The sequence below is a fragment of the Meleagris gallopavo genome, chromosome 14, assembly GCF_905368555.1.
Source record: "Meleagris gallopavo chromosome 14, MGAL_WU_HG_1.1, whole genome shotgun sequence".
NCBI lineage: Eukaryota > Metazoa > Chordata > Aves > Galliformes > Phasianidae > Meleagris > Meleagris gallopavo.
Window position 1 is genome coordinate 273,591 of NC_139417.1, and position 19,532 is coordinate 293,122.

A 19,532-nucleotide genomic window follows, 5' to 3' on the forward strand; every position below is an offset into this window, starting at 1 on the left:
CAGTGGATCTCTAGCCCAGAAGATTCCCATTCTCTAAAATTACATTAATCCTGTGCAACATTTGTTCCCAAAAGATAAAGGTTCCTTTTCCTTTAGAACTCATATTCTGTGCATTCAAGTCCAGGTTTATGCATTTAATCTTTTTTTTTTTCTCCCAACAAAAGATGACAACATCACGTTTAAAATGACAATGACGGTTAGTGGCCCACTTTCACTCAGTATTATAGAATACTGTGGGGATATAAGAGCACCAGCTGTCAAGCAGTATTTCAGCAAAACATATCATGCATAAAAATGAGGTAGCGTGCTGGTCTGTCTCTCTGACAGTTCTTCTTTCTGCAGCACTTTCTTTTACAAGCACTTACACTTACAGCATTTTATTGTGGTTTTTACTGTGCCTGCAGACTCTAGTGACTTTCAAAAATGTTTCCCGAGTGCCCCTACAAAGACTCCCAGCCCGGCAGTTATCTCTTGGTACCACATGCCTGAGGCCAGTTCCACTGACATGGAGAAATTCCCTCTCTTCCATAGAGCAGTCCTTAGAACTTAAGACTTAATTTTATCTTCTTTGGCTGGGGAATGAATTTCTGTGCTTTTCTCTCCAATAACACCAAGACAAACTGACAATCAATGTCAGCATTTGTGAGACTGACAGGGATGCACATACAATTCACTACAATTCACTTGGTTGGCCTTCTGGAGAAAATCAACTTGGTTTAAGTTTGATTTTATTTCATCAAATGGTCTTAAATTAGGATACGTTCATAAATGTATAATATGAATGCCAGCCTATTTTGAATTAATAAACACACTAGTTGCAGCAATTCTTTCTTGAAGAACCTTGCAGAAATACTGTCATTTGACTAAAAGATGTGTTTGGAGGCACATGGAGTCTTGAAGAACAGACTGGGAGAACATCTCCTATAGCTCCAAAACCAGGTCTTTTACCCTGACCCCCCTCTAACTTTGCAGCCAGGCATTTTCATCGTATTCCTTCTCTATGTTAAAAGCCTCACTTAATACCACTCATATTCCTCTAATGAAAGTACGCTTAAAACGAAGGTGGTGAAGGGAAAAGAAATGACTCTGAAAGCTGTTTACAGACATCACACACAGATCTGAAATAAAACCAACGGAAATAAAAAAAATAAACTACAAGGGCTCCAGTCTGTAAAGAAATTAGTAAAACACTGATGTAATGTTACACAGGAAAATATTTCTTAAAATGAAGATGAGTAGTAGTAGAAAGTAAGTAATGCTAGCAAGAAATTGATAGAAGGAAATAGCAGCAAATACATCTGAGCATGGAAGCATCAGAATACAGAGTGAGATACGGAGGTTTTCCTCAAAGATGATATCCAGGAGAGTTCCTCACAGTCTGAATCCCTTCTCAATCATCACGTTATTACCAGGACATTCAGGAGGAGAGAGAAATATTGGATATTCAGACAGAAATGGCAACTATTCGTTCTGAACCCTTCTTAAAGCTTTTCACTATGGTGAATTGCTTCATACTACAGCAATTAATTCTGGAGCAGAAGCAGAGCATCCTCTTTCAAATTAAGTCTGCAAGGCAGATTCCTTCCTCTGCTTTTGGTGCAAAAAAGTGCAAAATGACAATGACTTTTCTTAGAAAGTTCCATTTTGATTTATCATCCTATGCATGAGTAAAAGTTGGAAATCTTACCCATTTTTAGCTTAAAATGAACAAAACACAAACAACTGAATGTATCAAAAACGTTTCTATTTTATTTGTAATGTAATTTAAAATTAGACAGTGAACTGCAGATATCATCTCTATAACATGATTTAAAATAGGACAACGAATTGAATCGTAGAGGTCAGCTTTTATATACTTTTTTGACATACAAGTTTCCTTCAATTTTATTTTTTCCCTATTGATTACAGGCCATTGAGCATTCCTAATTGCATTTCAGACTTCAATTGATCAGTGCCCAAATAAATCCTATCAGAGTGAAGTATTTTAAAAACAACAGTCTTTTTAATATTCTGTACAAAAGCTAATAACAGATGCGGGCAAATCGTACTATTTGAGATTTCACCTGAGCAAAGATACACAGAAGGATGCTTCAGATCTCATTCTAGAAGCACTAGGACGCTGATCAGAAAGTGCTCTTTTGATTATTTGGGAAGTAAAAAAAAAGCTATACCGTAGTAATATCAGTAATATCACTGCATGCATATAAAAAGAACCTAACTGAGGATAACTGGAAGAGGAAAAAGCATGAAAAAAGATGCATCACAGTTTTGTAGTGGGGAGAATGAATGCATCAGTAACAGAAGATTAAGTCACCACAGTAGGTAGAAATCAGTACTGCATTATAAGAATGATGAGCAACAATACAGAAGGCTAGCAACCTATTTTTGAGTTAATTATATTCCTTCATTTTTAAGAGACCGAACTACCAAGTAAGCTTCCTTAGTATTTTACGTTAAGTATACAGAAATAAGCAAAAGTTCACTGCAATACTTCCAAAATCAGCCCAAATTAATATAGCCCAAATAAGTTTTTCGCACACACACAAAAAAACCATCTAGTCACTCATCCAGGGAGGACATTTCTTGATTTCTGCCAACTCCCACAGCACCACAAGGGATGACCATCAGAACTGCTGCCACATTACTTGAATAGAAACAAGTCCAGTTCAAAAACCAGACAAATCAATCCTAACTCACGGTGACTGAAAATGGGAATTTCAGGTGTGCACCACTTCCTCCCAATTAATGCAATGCATTAATAAACAAGGTCAGGATAAAGGCAGCTTTAGGCTGAATAACGTGCTACATACTAGTGTAAAATTTCTGAAAGTTACTTGGTCATGGAATGTCTCTTATTAAATCATACTACTATGAACAATTACAGACCTGCTCAAATTATTGTATTTAAGTTTCTCAGTTAATGCTAACATGTTTGTAATGGCATTTTTTGATTATTTGCATATCTCAAATACTACAGAAGTCTTCTGTCATTGTTTGAAAAACAGCACTATGTGAACATGCATATAAAAAACAATGTTTGTAACAAATTAAGACACTAGGTCATGAGTTTCATAATAAAATTCAAAGGGGAGATATAAGAAAACCCTGATGACCTTCTACAATTCCATTTATATTTAAATATCTCATTGCATATGGACGTAATTAAATATCTTTTCAGTCACACAGATCTTCACCCAGTTTCTTTATTGATACATTCTTCTGTTTCAGCATGCATCTCTGACACTATCTACATTTTTCGTTAGAGAGGACAGTATCTTATTAATTACAATTAATTAATTAAGATTACAATATCTTATAATATTACACATTACATTCTTCTTCTTACATGTGAAATGAATTTAATCACAAACATGTTTTTATCTACTGATTTACATGATGCTTTCCCACAGTTGTCAGGCATTGGATTTGCCTTTACGGTTTTAATGTACCTCGTATTTCATGATTTTACATTTAGTGCATTTCAAATAAAAGCTTTCTAAAGGCTATAGCTTAGCAGCCTGTCTACTCTCCTCATATTTTCTTCTTACAACATTTTTGCTACTTCCAGTTGCTAACTTCATCCATACACACTTTGAGGAAAAAATGTCCAGACAATATTCAAACACAGTTTCTTTGTTCTCATTTAATGCAGCAGGAATGAGAATGAAAAATATCTGTAGGTCTGAATTGCAGACCAATGACTCGATGACACCTACTTTGTTAAGCCCTTCAGATCTTTTTTTCATTAGAAGTGAAATGTAGTGTGGGGGCTAGCAAAACCGTCCTCAGAGTGTGTATCTTTCAGAGGGAGTATGTGACTAAGGAGTCACAGAAAAAGATACGTTCATGAAAAACATTTCGCTTTTTTCCTTAGTTAGACTTCAGCTAATTCATTCCTCCCTGTCCACCCCTCATTGCTCATATTTTAATTAGCACTAATCCTACCCTAGATGAAAAGCAGTTGCTACATGCTTGAGGAGTGTGGTATTCACTTTGAAAAGGTCAAATGAATGTCAAGCAAAACTTACCTGTCTGATAGACTGTACCTCAAAAGAAAGCCAGCTCTGCTGAAGGGCTAGTTTTTGTGCAACTGTACCTTAAAACCATTTCACCTTCTATCTGAATTGCAGTGTTCAATAGCTTTTAAAAAAATATCCACCAAGTCACAGTGGAATTCACCAACGAATCTAAAGCTCAAACAAGTTTCATCAGCAAGTACATGGATGATATTACAAATCTTCATATCACAGTCTCAGTTCCAGTGTAACTGTTACCAGTGAGATTCTGTAGTTATCACGTCAATCACTGAAATACTTACTCAATGGAAAAAATTGGGGTTTAGTATCTATGAACACACATTCCCAGGCATAATACTCGCTATAGAGATACAAATAAAGTAAATTGACTTAAACCACTTAGAAGTGGATATAGTCTTAGAAAAGACCTACAGGTACTAAGCAAATGGCTCATCTGTTAGTAGCAGCAGCAGATTTATGCAGTAAAAAAAGAAGTTGTATATGACTTCCAAATAAGCGAGTGTTCTGTTTATAAATACTATTGGAAAGAAAAGTTTTGCTTATTTTTTTTGTTCTTAATTAAAGCTACGTAAAAATAATTAAAACAAACAGTACCCAGCTGGTACCTGTACTTACTCATTGCCCCAGTCCAGCCTCACTGTGAGGTGCCTCTTGACCTCTCGCACCTGATCCTGCGTCAAGTGACCTGACAGCAGCTGTCTGCGCAGGTCAATGAGTTCATTCATCACATGGCGCAGTTTGTAGAAAAGATCTACCTTATGTTTCTGTAAAGGCATATTTTTGGGAGGGGAAGGGGAAGAGAAGGAGAAAAGAAAAAAAAAAGTGAAAGAAAAAAGAGAGTAAGTTTGGAAAGGGGAAAAAAAGAAGGGAAACAAAAGAAAAGGGGTGGAGAGAGAAGAAAAGGGCAGGGAAGAGAAAAAAAGATAGGAGAGAGTTTGGAAAGAGAAAGAGCAGGAGAGTGGAGAGAAGACAGACCAAGACAGAGGAAACAGAAAGAGAGAGATTAATAAGTTTCCAAATTTACATTTAATTACCCCAGAGGAATATTAATCCAATTTGCACAAGCTTTAAAATACTTATATCAAAAAGCAGTGTTACTGATGCTATTTAAATTGAATAACTTATTTCTACATTTTGGGCTCAACTTGCTAAGGGATCCACTTTCTGATGGAACCTTATGCCATAGCTAAAACAATTAATTATGTGCAACAGGGATCACTTGTTCCAATCAGCTCATAAATACAGAGCAGGGAAAATGTGTGCTCTCAGTCAGCAGTTAATGTAATGTTCTGAGCTGTTAGCAATGATGACTGACCACACTTGAAAAGTGCTTTTAATATTTTAAATATTCTACTTACTGAAAATCACCCAGGTTTCTATGATAAGTGGTAGTGGGAAAATGAGTATTCACCGTACGCACTCTGAAAGGGACTAAAACAATTACTGATGAAATCTATCTAAAAAACAATTTTCAAAGAGGAAAACTACCATATAGGGTTAAAACTATTAAAAAATAAAAATAAAAGAAAATACAAACTACACCATTACTAGTAAAAATTTTCTAAGCAATCAACTTTGCAATCATTTCCAACAGAACTGGTACTCTTCAGGGATGGGAAAAAGGTAGAACAGGAAATGTTTATTCTCCTGTGCAGGAATTCACTATAGGGGAAGACCCCTCCAAAGAGGCAACTTTGAAGGTCACAGCAAAGACCACCTATAAGCACCCACCGCATAAAGAAGGGTGTCTGTGCTACTCCCATATCTAACAGATGAAAACTGTGTGTTAAAAAGGCTCTCCTCTATAGAGCCACACTGCATAAAATAGCTGCTGTGTAAGTAATGAAGAACCAAACGAGGAAACTAATCACCGACTGCAGCTGAATTTTCATTGTTTGTTTAAAAAAAAAAAAAAAAAAAAAAACAACTCAGTTTCATTCCTAACCTGTAAGCAAAGCTTGAAACCTAAGGATATCTTGGGGAAAACACAGGAACAAAACAGAGACTTTGCAGATTAGCGCCATTCTGATTGCATTTCTCGTTGTAATTTAGTGTTTTGTAAAACACTATGAATGAATGTAAGTTCATTTATCTTTAATAACGAAGAGGAACATCCACAAAGTGTTTTCTATTACAATATATTATTGCAAAAAAATGTTCTTCGTGTATCTTAGAAAAAATAAGTAACAGGAGATGAAAAAAGAATTTCAACCTACTTGAATTTGTTTCCCAACAAGATCACTAAGCTTGTATGAATTCCAGAAACAAATTTCAGTACATTCAGTTTTGATCAGAAATATATTAATTTTTCTAGCCTGATTAAATATCTCCATTGCTGAACTAGTTTGAGCACAGACAGGATTATCTGGAGTTCCTAATCAATTTTGAGAAGAAAAGATGCATAACCTTTCAACCACACTTCATCATTGATTTAGCCCCTTCTGAAAGACCCGAGATGCAGACACCAACAGAAAGAAGCATTTCCAAAGCTGGAAATACTTATTCAGAGAAGATAATTACGCATAGCTGGTAAGTATAAAATGACTAAAATTGTGTTTGGGTTCTCTCATTAAATGTGATGCAAAGTGAATCATATACAAGCTGATAAAGACAGCACGTATAAGGAAGCTTGTTTTTATATTGTATTTATGCAAAACAGATAAAGCTGCAACTTTTTCTGATGCAAAATGAAGACAAGCAAATTCACTATGTACTGTCTATAACGAGCCGGTGATTAAATAATCATGAGAACCAGCTCCAAAATCATCATATAAAGACTTCTCAAAGAAACCTACTGAGATGAAAAAGTTATACCCTCACTCTTACATTTATGGTTCAAGGTTATCGTTAATTCAAGCCCAGAATGCTATGCTGGTTAAATCACAGTATGTTCAAAGAGTTCTTTCCTGCAGCATCTCAAGCAGTTACTTCAATCCCAGATAAGCAGGAAATGAGATTGTAAACCACAGTTTTGTAAAAGCAAGTCACATTAGGTCCCTATATGAGTCTGAAAAAACTTCTCTACCCTGAGCAGGAAAGGGGGAAATGGGGACTGTGGTCAGTCCACAGCTGCACCATTCTGCTCCCTTTCTTCTCGCACTCCTCCCTAGGCCATCCCCAAAGGCTGCAGCCCATCAGGATCAACCTCTTCATCATGATCTGTCAAGGGCACTGCTCCACAGTTTTGTCCTTGTGTGCTGAAGGACAATCTCCCCACAGGCCTCAGAAGCACCATTTCAGTGCCCTCCAACCTTGTCCTCTGCCAATTTTGGCGTTCCTAGGGCTGTTTCACACACTCTTTTCCTCATCCTCACTGCCTTGCAGCAGATTGTCCCTCCCAAAAGGCATTTCTCTGCAGGGTCAGCACTGACAGCCTAGCCATGCCCCAGGTGTGGCTGCTGCAGAACCACCTGGATCCTAGGCCTGGCCCAGGCAGTGCCCACACAGAGACCTGGGAACCCAGCACAGGAGTTTGAGTTCATTAAGGAGCTGGTGACACAACACAGGCTTGCAGTGACACACATGCACAGCAGGCATTTTACTCAACGTGCCTCAGAAGGATTCTAAAATCAGAAGCTGGAGAACAAAGCTGCTTGACACCTCAGTACAACAAGCGCACCGCTTCATGATTGCAGTGGCTTTGAAACACTAATGCTGCCTTTGTCCTTTTTTTCCTAAATGAAAAGCACATAACATGAAAATATAAAAGTCTGGTGACATATTAACTGAATCACAACAGGGTTGGGTTGGAAAGGACCCTCCAGCCCCACCCCTGCCATGGTCTGGCTGCCCCCCAGCTCAGGCTGCCCAGGGCCCCTGCATGGCCTGGGGCACCTCCAGGGATGGCACCCACAGCTCTGGGCAGCACTGCCAGCACCTCACCGCCCTCTGGGCAAAGAGCTTCTCCTTTATGTCTAATCCAAATCTCCCCTCTGTCTTGAAGACATTACACCCTGTCCTGTCAGCACACCCCCCTGACAAGCAGTCCCTCTCCAGCTTTCCTGTAGTCCCTTTAGGTACTGGAAGGTCTCCCTGAAGCCTTCTGTTCTTCAGGCTGAACAGCGCCATAGGAGAGGTGCTCCGGTCCTCTGATCACCCTCTTGTACAGATGACCAAAACTGTAATCATTCTGTTACCATGATTTCATGTAGCACTATTGTAAAAATATTGGAATTTCAAGAACTGTTCCTGAGGACTCCTCCTACACAATTCTGTTGGGCTATAATGGGGGAGAGGGACAAAAAAAACACAATTTTTTGTTATGAGAACATGTGAGCAGACATTTCCCAGGTTCCCTATTATGGGCTTCAGTATCTAACTCAGAAACTAAAGCCTGCAAGCATCATCAGCAGTTGAGAAGAAACAGTAAATCTCAAAACAACACAAAAGACTTCCCAGTTTCTTCTGGATTTTTCAATTAAGCAAATTACTGCATATTAAAGTTCTCATGCTGTGCCATATTTATAGTTTAACCTTACACAAAGTCTCTAATCTTATTACCACGCAAACCTTAATAACTACAAACTTTACAAGAAATGGTTTAATAGAGCTAACAACGTATTTCCAAGCAATGCCACTCTTATAAGACTTCCTTTTAAAAACTAATAATTGATTTCAGATGATGCAAATTTATATCAAACAATTACAGGGAAGTATTTTACTTCAGAAAGACACTGTTCTTCTGAAAGACCATGGAAGCATAACTGATCGTTGGAATTTGACAGAGGCTTTTTCATTCTGGGCCTAGAGCTTCTTACTGTAAGCTATTATTCCTAGTATAAAACAGACGAAGCCGTTGCTGATAAGAGTGCACCTTGGCCTTGATATCCACTTACCCAAATTGCACCAACAATCTTGGCTGGTCTGAGAAACACAATACTATTTAAAGGGTGTATATATATATATATATATATGGGTTTTTTTTTTGACATTTTATGTGAACTGAGAAAGAATGCCTCGTTTCCAGACCTTGCGGTACAAGAAAACAAAGGGGAGCAAAACAGATCATCAAAATACAGCATATCCAGTTAATGCAAACCCCAATTATCCCAGTTACCTCTCTGTTCTGTAACTACCAGGCTCACCTCAGGGGCACGACAGCTGAGGTGCCTCTGAACGGATAAAAGTCAAACCTTATGGGTCAATACAAGCAGCACATCTCAGGGGTAAGGAAATAAACTGATATAAGACTTGTGTGGGAAATGTGGATCATACATGATAATGCAGGTAACAAGCCTGGCATCCACAGAAAAGCTAAGGAATTTGAGAACACAGTTAATGTATTAAACAGATAAGCTGAAGATTGATGGGTCAATACCAATACACACTGATACGAAAAGAACAGTACAAAGTTAGCTGGACCAGCTGTGTCCCTAAAACACTCCAGTTTCATTTCTGAGGAGTACGGTGCAAGATTTACAAAATTGTAAATACAAAAATATTTAGACAAGGACAGTTCCAGTCAGAATCACTGAAATGTTTTTAACACCAAATCCTAAAAATCCAGCAAACATAATAAGGGAGGGGTTTAAAACACACTAAGAACACAAATATTTTAGATAAGCCAATTAGTCTTAACATGTGAATTTCTGTGAGGACTATCTTCCACAGATCTGTTACTTCTGTCTGACAAGTTTTGTTGTCTGAAGAAAACACATAGGCACTTAACTGATGTTTCAAACCTTCTCAGCAATTTAGGTGAAGTCATGGAAAAAATTCCTAATGTTATGAAAAAAAAATCTTGACAGACAATGTAAACATAAACAATTTCCCTATGGAATCTATGTTAGATTTCCGTGATAACACATGACATGAATGATACTGCCTGGATTTTTGTTAACGCGAGTGAAAAACTGCAGTGGCAAGGTCTCCATGCAATTCTATACTGAAAAGTAATTTGACAGAAAAAAAGATCATCTGTACTTCTAAAGAGAAACGTGAATGAATTGGACAGAAGGCATAATTCTAAAATGAATGTACAAAATTTAATAAGAAACGTTAAGAAACAACGGGATGGTAGAAATACAGAATATTGAGAAGACAGAATCATAGAACTGCTCAGATAGGAAAAGACTTCAAGATCATCAAGTCAAGATGATGAAGTGAGGATCTGAATCCTTAGACTTACAAGGTAAATGTGAAAATGTTTCTTCTACTTCCACCCTAGATACAACAATGCCACAAGCAAACTACTGAACTACACAGGCTTTCGTCATGTTTCCCTATAACCACGCTTACAGTTTTATGTAAAAGAAACAACAGATAGAAGATAAGCACAGAGGTATGAACGAATAAGACAGAGAGAGATGAAGTCCACTTTTCCAATAGGCTTTTTACAAGTATAACAAGATTAACCAATATATTTTGAAAATTATTGGCCAAAGCCCACATTTTAAAATATGATTCACAGTAAATTAAATGGCTCTGCACATACATATGTCTAGCTATCCCGCCTTGTTCTATGACAGATCTGAAATACAATTTTACATTTTGAAATGTCTGAGGGACAGAATGCCATCCAGAGACACAGGCAGGCTTGAGTGTGAGACCAGGCAAACCTCATGAGGTTCAACTAAAGCAAGTGCAAGGTCTGCAGCTGAGTCATGGCAAGTTCTGCTATCAATACAAGCAGGGGGATGAAAGGATGGAGCACAGCTCTGCCGAAAAGGACTTGGGGGTGCTCGTGGATGGCAGCTGGACATGAGCCAGGAGTGTGCCTTCACAGCCCAGAAAGCCAACCGTATCCCGGGCTGCATCCAAAGAGTGCAGCCAGCAGGGCAGGGAGCTGACCCTCACCTGGAGTACTGCATCCAGATGGGGAGTCCTCAGCACAGGAGAGATGTGAATCTGTTCGTGTGCAGCCAAGAGGAGGGCCACACAAATGCTCCCAGGAATGGAGTACCTCCTTATGAGGACTGAGAATGGGGCTGTGCAGCAAGGAGAAGAGAAGGCTACAGGAAGAATTGGCCTGTCAGCATCTAAAGAAGGGCTATAGGAAGGAAGAGGACAGACTCTTTAGCAGAATCTACTGTGACAGAACAAAGGGAAGTAGTTTAAAACTAAACGAGATTGGATATAAGGATGTTTCTTGTTTTTGTTTTTTTTTTACAATAGAGGTGGGTGAGGCAGTGGCACTGGCTGCCCACAGAGGTGGTGGTGCTCCATCCCCTGGAGACAAATAGATCTTTAAGGGTCCTTTCCAACTCAAAGAATTCTCTGATTCTATGATATAATAATGGTTACAAAATACTGAAAATAAATAAGGAAAGGTAACATTAATCTAAGATGAAGTTAAGTAACAGATAATCTATTCCCATTAAGACTAAGACGTACATTTCCAAAGGCTTGTGGAGCTATCCTGGAGTTTTTACAAAAGACTGGTTGAGCTCACACTTCTTAGATGGCACACCACTGAACACTCAACAAACACATTTATCTCTCAAGACAGACAGACTGAGCGAGTAAGGCACTTCTGTTCTGGTTTATTTTCATTCTTCTGTCTTGAAGCTCTCTGATAGTTAATACGGATGTATTAACATGAATCATATTTATTCTTTCCCATGAATATTCATAACCTTTAGTTTCAAACAAATTATTTTCTCTAACTTAAATCTGATTTAAATTCTCTGTTCACTGTTAGCAAGAATTTCAGTTTGCTGTGTATATTAAAATAGAGTAAATTAGTGACAAAGAAAGTCTTTCACATTGTTGCTAGCACATTTTTCACGCCAGGCTCCAGGTCACTCCCCTCTACTATGTTAAATGACATTATCTGTATCACCATAAACCAGTACAGAAACTTTTTTGCAAACATTCAGCTTCTTCCCAAGTGAAATCCTTAAGCTAGGAGCTGTTGGACACACCGCATGTGCATCAGTAACTTCATGAAAAGCTTCCTTTGCCACTCCTGGCAACAATGTAAGCAGAAACTAGAAGACTGTTGGCTTTCTCCTGGCTACTAAGAAGAACAAAGCCTGCAATATGAAGTCTTATACTGAAGCAGATTTTATCCAGGCATCCTCAAACTTGCAGCACATATGCAAGTTCTCTTCAACACTCGTTATTCTCACCATTCCTCTGATACATATTATAATTTCTGCGTAACTTCTCTAAATGAAAGAGAGAAAACTTCAATTATTTGACCTCCTCCAAAAATGAAATGCTATGTTTAAATCAAAATATCTACAAACAAGTCTGAAACCTGTGGCAAACCGAATGAATACCCTACAGATTTTCATGGTTACAAACATCATGCAAATAGGAACACAGGTAATATTACAGTAATAGCAGAACTATAGGAAATAACAAAAGACAAAGGAGGAGAAGACTAATTTTGTACATTCCTGAAAAGAGCTTTTTCTTCTTTTCTATGATCTCTATTACTGTGTACAACAGGCAGTGGGTAACACCTCACGGTATTTGACAAACCACCCCATCTCAAGTTCAGGGCTCTTCACAACATACTGCCAAGAAAAACATATCAAGGAGCAGTTAGTACACATTACAGCTTTTCTCTCTTTGTTGCTATCACCTCAGACCTTAAACCTGAAGCCACAATTCAGAACTTGCTTTTATGAGTAGTAACGTGTTAGGGTACAAAGAAAAAATATCTTTTAATCTCTGTTATAAACAGTTTTTCCACTTTAAAAATCAGTTATCCTATATTTATAATTAACAATATTATTAACATTACTTATAAATAATGACAGATACCAGCTGTTAAGATGTGTATCTTAACTGTCTTATCTTTTTCTTACAGCTTCAGATACTTGAGTTATCCAATAGAGCAACGTGGTTCAAATGACAGATGCCAATGTTAAATCAAGCAAGGCTTTGGTGTCTGACCTCATGCTATTAGCACTCATGTGCTCTTGGTACCTTTAGGCTCTACCAGCACCACCAAGAAACACAAATTGGCCTAAATGAGATAGGTCATAATTCTGGATGTAAATTACTATTGTTTAGCTTATTATTTAACCAAAAAAATAGGATAAAAATTCTGCCAAGGCATGATTGAAGTTTCTAATTTAGGATTAACTGCAACATTAACCTCTCTCCATAATGTTATAACGGATTTGTAGCAAAGCTTGAGGAGATGGAATTGAAGAAGATAATTACTGAGACAAACTTTGAGATTTAATTTTCATTCAGCATTTTTAATGCACTACAATCCAATGCCATACCTTTGACATTAATAGCATTCCCTTCCTTTTCAATCCATATCATGCTTATAGAAACCAGCTCCAAATCCTCTGCATATTAAGTGTATTTAATTAGTTTTCATTTTGAAAAGTAAGAACATGAAGTTTAAGATTATTTTCCCTTCTGAGAACAAAAAACAATGTATGCAAAGCTTTTGCTATCTAATCAAGCATAATTTCCTCAATTTTGATTTTCCTGCTGTCTTTTGCCTCCCTCTCCCTCCCCCTCCTCCTCCGAACGGCTTTACCATGTCATGTAACTGGTCAAAGAACTCAACATGAAGATAATGCAGTACATTTTGCTATCACACTCATTCAGAAGCATTACTATAAGCTAAAGAGAAGAAATACAAGTCAACCTTCAGAAAGATGACAGGGTGGAAAGAGCCCAAGAACAGACAGCTACACAAAAGAAGGCTTCCTTCCTTTTTCCCCATTGTTTGGTCCCGAATCTCCTTCTGAATAAGATCAGCACAACTGAACTGAAAGATGACTGGAACTAAGGAGGAAGGGCTGTAAACCTATAAAGAAAAGGGACTGGCATACATACAGCTGACTTTTACAGCAGACAACTCTGTCATGGGCGATTTATGAAGACCTTCTGTGTCGAGTATTCACGGGGCGCATCTTCCAAGTTTCTTTTATTACATAAAGAATAAAGTGTCCTGAGTGCAAGAGCTCAGAGGTTGGAGGTTTGAGAAAACTAGAAATGTGAGACTACAGACAGCATCTCCAAACTGGGCAACACTGAAAATAACTATTGAAGCATATTGCTAGCCACACTCAATTCCATTCACTCCACAAGAAAAGCCTCCACAGGTAATGTAGCACTGCTTTTGACAAAGACTGTCTGTAAGTATGGGATCCCTGCAATGATGGCACTCTAATTATTAGAACTAAAACTGATACAAAGTGTTCCTGTGACCACTATCAACACCTTCTGCTGTTTTCGTAGGCTTGAAGACTTCTGTCTTGTGTCTGTTTATATAAAAATCACAGTCATCATGGTACTTTAGATCCACTATGTGTTCTTATGTGGTCTTACTTTGGGAAGACTGATTATCCTGACCCACAGCAAGTGTGTTTTCTCCCCTTCCCAACATTGAAAGAAGTTCTGGTACAGCAAAGCTTGCAATATTGTAAGTCTGGCAAATACAACAAAAGGAGGAGTTGCAATCTGCTGCTGCTGCCAACTCATACAGTCATTCAGAAAGCCTCCTGCTGGAATTACTGTCCTTCTCTGACAACAGAAGCCACTTATTCTCTATCTATTAGAAAATGATAAACAATTATCTGGACTGATTAACAATTTCATCTGGAAAAGATACAAACTCAAAGGATTTGAGGAAGGTCTTGCACTTAGTACTAACTTGTAGTATTTACCTGTCAGACAAATAATAAACGAAAACATTTTACTATGAAATGAATTAAAATAGCACTGAATGAACACAGAAGCATATGTATTTTGTACTTTGAGTCTTTTTACCACTATTCAAATACAAAATAACTTTTCAGAAGCAAGTTTCTTACTTATGACTGGAGACATCCCTTGCAAAGATGAATCCCTCCCCAGATAATCCATGTTTAAGTCATTTTCTGTATGACAGAAAAATTATATTACCTTTCATGTCGCTTCGAGTTAAATGCTTTTGTTTCTCATTATCATCGTTTGAAGAACGATGATAGTATCTTTGTAAGAAGGTAGATTAGTGAATAATTAACATGTTCACACCAATCAGCAACAGTCATAATGTCTAAATCACAACTTATATGATAAATACCTACCAAGAAATTCAAATCAAATATAGTATATAGCAAGTGTTGTCAGATGCATATCTTCCCCTTCACAGTGCCTTACACTGCTGTGTCAAGTTCTAAAGTTGAAAAATGCTCTCTCTCCAATTTAACTTCAGCATCAGGTCCTTCAATGCTATTTACATATTTAACAGACTTCCCATTGACCAGAGTTGGAGTGCATAACCTGATACATCTATCCTTCATTCAGCTTCCCCCACATAGTGTTATACAGCACACATAACCCTCATTCACACACGTGCAGGGGTCTGATGAACTGGGGCTACGTATGTCATCTTAAATGTCTCCATGGAATCTGTCTCTTGTTAAGAGGTTCATGCAGCTTATGCCATATACGTACTTTGTATCAGAGAAGATTGTGCCAAAAGCCATTTTTTAAAACTTATGTTAGAGGTACCTCAAATGTCAAGGAAAAAAAAAAAGCCATCACCAGAATACACACTGTTATTCCAGTAAAACAGAAGACAGATCAGTATTTGCAGACCAGTTTGATTAGTGGTGTTTGTAATTAATTATCCTCGCATGATGCCACAGTTTGTCCTACAACATTTCTGTAAACAGCTGCATGTATTCTAGCAGCTCTCCAACCACATCGCTCCCAAAACTAACACACGCAGATATTCCAATACTGCTCAACTGCAAAACCTTCGCAGCTACATTTCCCACAGACATTTTCCAGTAAGCCTCACTCTTCCAAAAGAGAGGATTTCAACTTCAGAGGAACTCCAGTCAGCAAAAGACTGGAGGGTTCCATTTTTCTTGTATAATATTTATTCTGCAATCAACTACTTAATACAATTAACAATAACTGTAGTTCTCATATTTTCATATATGTAAGAATTCAGTGTGGCTACCAGCCAGCTCCTTACTCATTGAACAGCCAACAAAGCACAGAAGACAATATCAAACATCTCTCATGCTGCACAGACTAAGTCCACCACATTTACCTGACATGCTGGAACACAAAATGAGCTCAATTTTACAGACTTAGTTTCTGTCAGTGTAGGACAACCAAAACAATTTTACTGATAAAATCACACCTGATTTACACACAGTGGAAAGATTAATCGTAATCCCTTATGTAAGAAGAAATGAAAAAGAGCAAGATGAATAACCGGAATATCTCAGTGAATTATGTGGCAGTTCTAAGACTGAATCTTCAGAACTTGAGGAGATCCACCATCACATATTGCAGTCCAGCAGAGGAAAACAGTTTAGAGGAAAGGAAATTACAACCTCTTTATAAAAGGCACAACAACAGTAGAGGCAGAAGTTGCTATATTTGGCAAGCATGTTGATCCAGACAACCTGAACCATGCAGGTGGTGCTGGCTATGCTTAGGTAAAGGTGATGTTCATGTTTTAAGAGAGATGCTTCCAGGCAGCTAACAGCAAATAGAAACGTGCTGTATGATCAGCTCCCACACTCTGCGACAAGATGGCTTGGAACAGCCAGAAATATTGCTTAAAGATGTCTGAGGCACTAAAGTACAACCTATATAGACAATTTCTTCTTCCTTGCTGGTAAATACAGCAGTGCATACTGCCTAAGGACAAATGCAGGTAAAATAATAACTGATTGAAAAGCAAGCTGAAGATCAGCTCCTCAGCCCTGAGAAGGAATGTGTGAAGCAGACCAGCTGAACTCTGGCAGTGGGCTGACAGCCACCTTGTAATGCAGCAGGACTGAAAATACAAATTACAATCTTGTAGTTAAAAAGTGAGGGGGGAAAAAACATAGAATGCAGCAAGTAGTGTGCAAATTAGATAGTAAAAAAAATCTGCTTCTGAGTATCTGCTTTTACTCGTTCTTTAAAATATTCAAGCTTTTGTAAGTAAAAGATGAAAACAGTTTAAAGATGAGAAGCAGAGCTACAAGTAGAAAGGCAAAAGAAAACAGGCAGAATTCTCACCTTTCCAATTTCATAACATTTGTACCATGTATGTGACAACAACTCTGCAAATATTTGTAATGCACTTGTGGCTGGCAGCTGTTAGGCTTGCAGATTTTAAACCAAGATCCCGATACCATCAGAACAAAAATAAGTTTTCCTGAATAGGGAATTTCATTATTACAAAAAGCAAATACTAAAGCATTTCTGTTGGTGTTGAATACACTTTTTTTCCACCTGTTTTAAACAGGGGCACCTCCTGCAGTGGAAATTATCTTCACTAGTGCTTAAAACGAAGCAGCATGCTCCATAGACCAAAACGAGAAAAAAAGGAGAGACAAAAATGAGAGACAAAAGAAAGAAAGATATTGTTACCCAGGCTAACACTTAGGTTCAGGCATAATGGCTAAAAAACTCCTGTTAATAAATAACAGTCAAGCAGCAGCTCAGCGTTGTTTCCTGACTGAAACACAGCACTGCTGGCAATGCAATATCCTCATGTATGCTACGGATTCAGCAGCCAAGGATGCCCCATCCCTGGGCGGCCTGGGCTGCTGGTTGGCGACCTGCACATAGCAGGGGGTTGGAACGAGATGATCATTGTGGTCCTTTTCAACCCAGGCCATTCTGTGATTCTATGACTCACCCTCACACCTCGCTCACTATCTGAGTGTTTTCTGCCCATCATCCACTCAATGACAGCCAAACTATCTGCTCTTCTCTATGGTGTTTCAAACATAAGTAAGCCACAAAATGTACTGAGCATCAGTCTTTTCCATGGCTTATATGTAGGTAAGTTGTCATCCTTGACAAGTAAAAGTCACCAGAAACCACAAAAATATCTTTCAAGAGTCTAAGGATCAGCATAGGATCACCAAGACATCACTAGAGAAAGACACCTAGAAAGCTGTTAGACTCTCCCATATAACTCTCTTGCCTGAAAAGAAATACCACACACCTCAACACATCATATCTACTTCTTAATACTACTTTTTCATTTTAGTAATTGGTTTTTTTCAAAGCAGCTGGTCCTGACTAAACAGGTTTAAAGATTCATCAATTTCAAGACTATAAAGGATTATTGTGATCATCTTGTCTGCCTCCCCACAGGGCACATGCCATAGCAGCTCATTCAGATTGCCACAACATACTTCTGGGTGATGACGCAGCTACTGATCAATTAAAATACAAACCAGTTCTGTTTTAAAGATAATAGCAATACATAAACAACCGTTTTCCATAACTAATTTAACCTAATTATCCTAATGATTAAAATCTGGCTTTATTTCTACATGAGCTTTCACGGCTTCAGTTCATAAATATGGTATTTTGTTTTTTGACAGAACTGACAGATCGTGGTGTATTTTTGACAGACTGCATCCATTAACAATCACCCACCTGAAACCTTTCCTGCACATACCCGTTTGTAAGTCATAAATAGGCCAACTCTTCACTGGACTTGTGCAGTCTGAATAAATGTACAAAGTAATTTGTTCACTTGACTCAATATAGGTCAGGTTTCTGCCAGAATATTCTTCTCACTGTTATCTGCTCTTCTCTCTGCCTCTGTGTATTTACCTATTAAGCACTGAGAAGGAGTGCATAAATGACTGAGTCTTTAAAGCAAAGAGGCTATGCAGAAGACAATATATATTGATACGTAAGGTAAGATAGAATCCCAAGACTGAGTCTAACTGTTTAGGTGCTTAGTCCAGAGAAGGTAGGGCTTAGGAAAACAATTTAAATGAAAAACTTGGAGGAAAGAACAGAATAATCTCTTCTCCTTGTCTGCGGCAGAGTAAGAAATGACAAGCTTTAAGTAACAGATATTCAGCACAGCCTTCAGAAAAAATGTTTAACAGTATGGGCCAAAAAGTATTGCATTTTTTGAAAGGCTGCAGAACATCTATTGTTGCCGTTTTCTTTTCCTTTTTTTTTTTTTTTTTTTTTTTAAAGAAAAATAACCAACAGGCAAGACAAACACATGCTAGAAATGCCACAGTTCAAAATTAACACATCAAAAGGGTTACATGGTCTAGGTATCTCCATAATTTCTAGGTTCTCCCTCCTATCATTCCTTTCCTTCCATCAAGTATCACCTCTGTTCAGAAGAGGACACTGCAGAATCAGTAGTAGTTGTTCAATAATCAGTTTTAGTTAATACACAGAGATTTTCAATTATTCCCCTCCTTTGTCCTCCAAGCTGCCCCCACCTCTAAAGGCAACACTCATTATTATCCTCTTAGCTATCAAATTCAAGAAAAAAGCTGACGTTCAATTGGTTAGGTATAATAATGTTTCATCATCTTAAGTGTCACTGCACCTCAGGACACAAACACCATCTGTAGGTCTCTTCCATATTTCGATGGATTAGAATAGCTGCTGTTTAAAGTATCTGACAGAAAGCTCGCAATTTTTTTGAACTAATCATTATTTCATTTTCTACTTTTGCCCTATCAGCGGATTTCATGAAACTGCACTTCTTTCTGGTTTCTATTATGAGTATATTGAGTAACACTAGGACAAGAACTGCAAGGCCCATTACAAACAGCACCTCTCCATTTTCTTCTACCTCAACAATTCATCAAT

At 37.9% G+C, this 19,532-nt stretch overlaps 1 protein-coding gene across 9 annotated transcripts in view; it reads right to left on the reverse strand.

Annotated features, from left to right (window-relative positions):
• Positions 1 to 19,532, reverse strand: part of DOCK3 (dedicator of cytokinesis 3) — a 190,479-nt gene that overhangs the window by 124,365 nt on the left and 46,582 nt on the right. For 8 of the 9 annotated variants that reach the window (XM_085236074.1, XM_085236071.1, XM_085236070.1 and 5 more), the window contains exon 6: positions 4,653 to 4,801. The exons of the other annotated variant lie outside the window; for it this stretch is intronic. In XM_085236074.1, the coding sequence (XP_085092200.1) occupies positions 4,653 to 4,801 (149 nt within the window). The remainder of the gene's footprint in view (positions 1 to 4,652; positions 4,802 to 19,532) is intronic. 9 annotated transcript variants of the gene reach the window in all.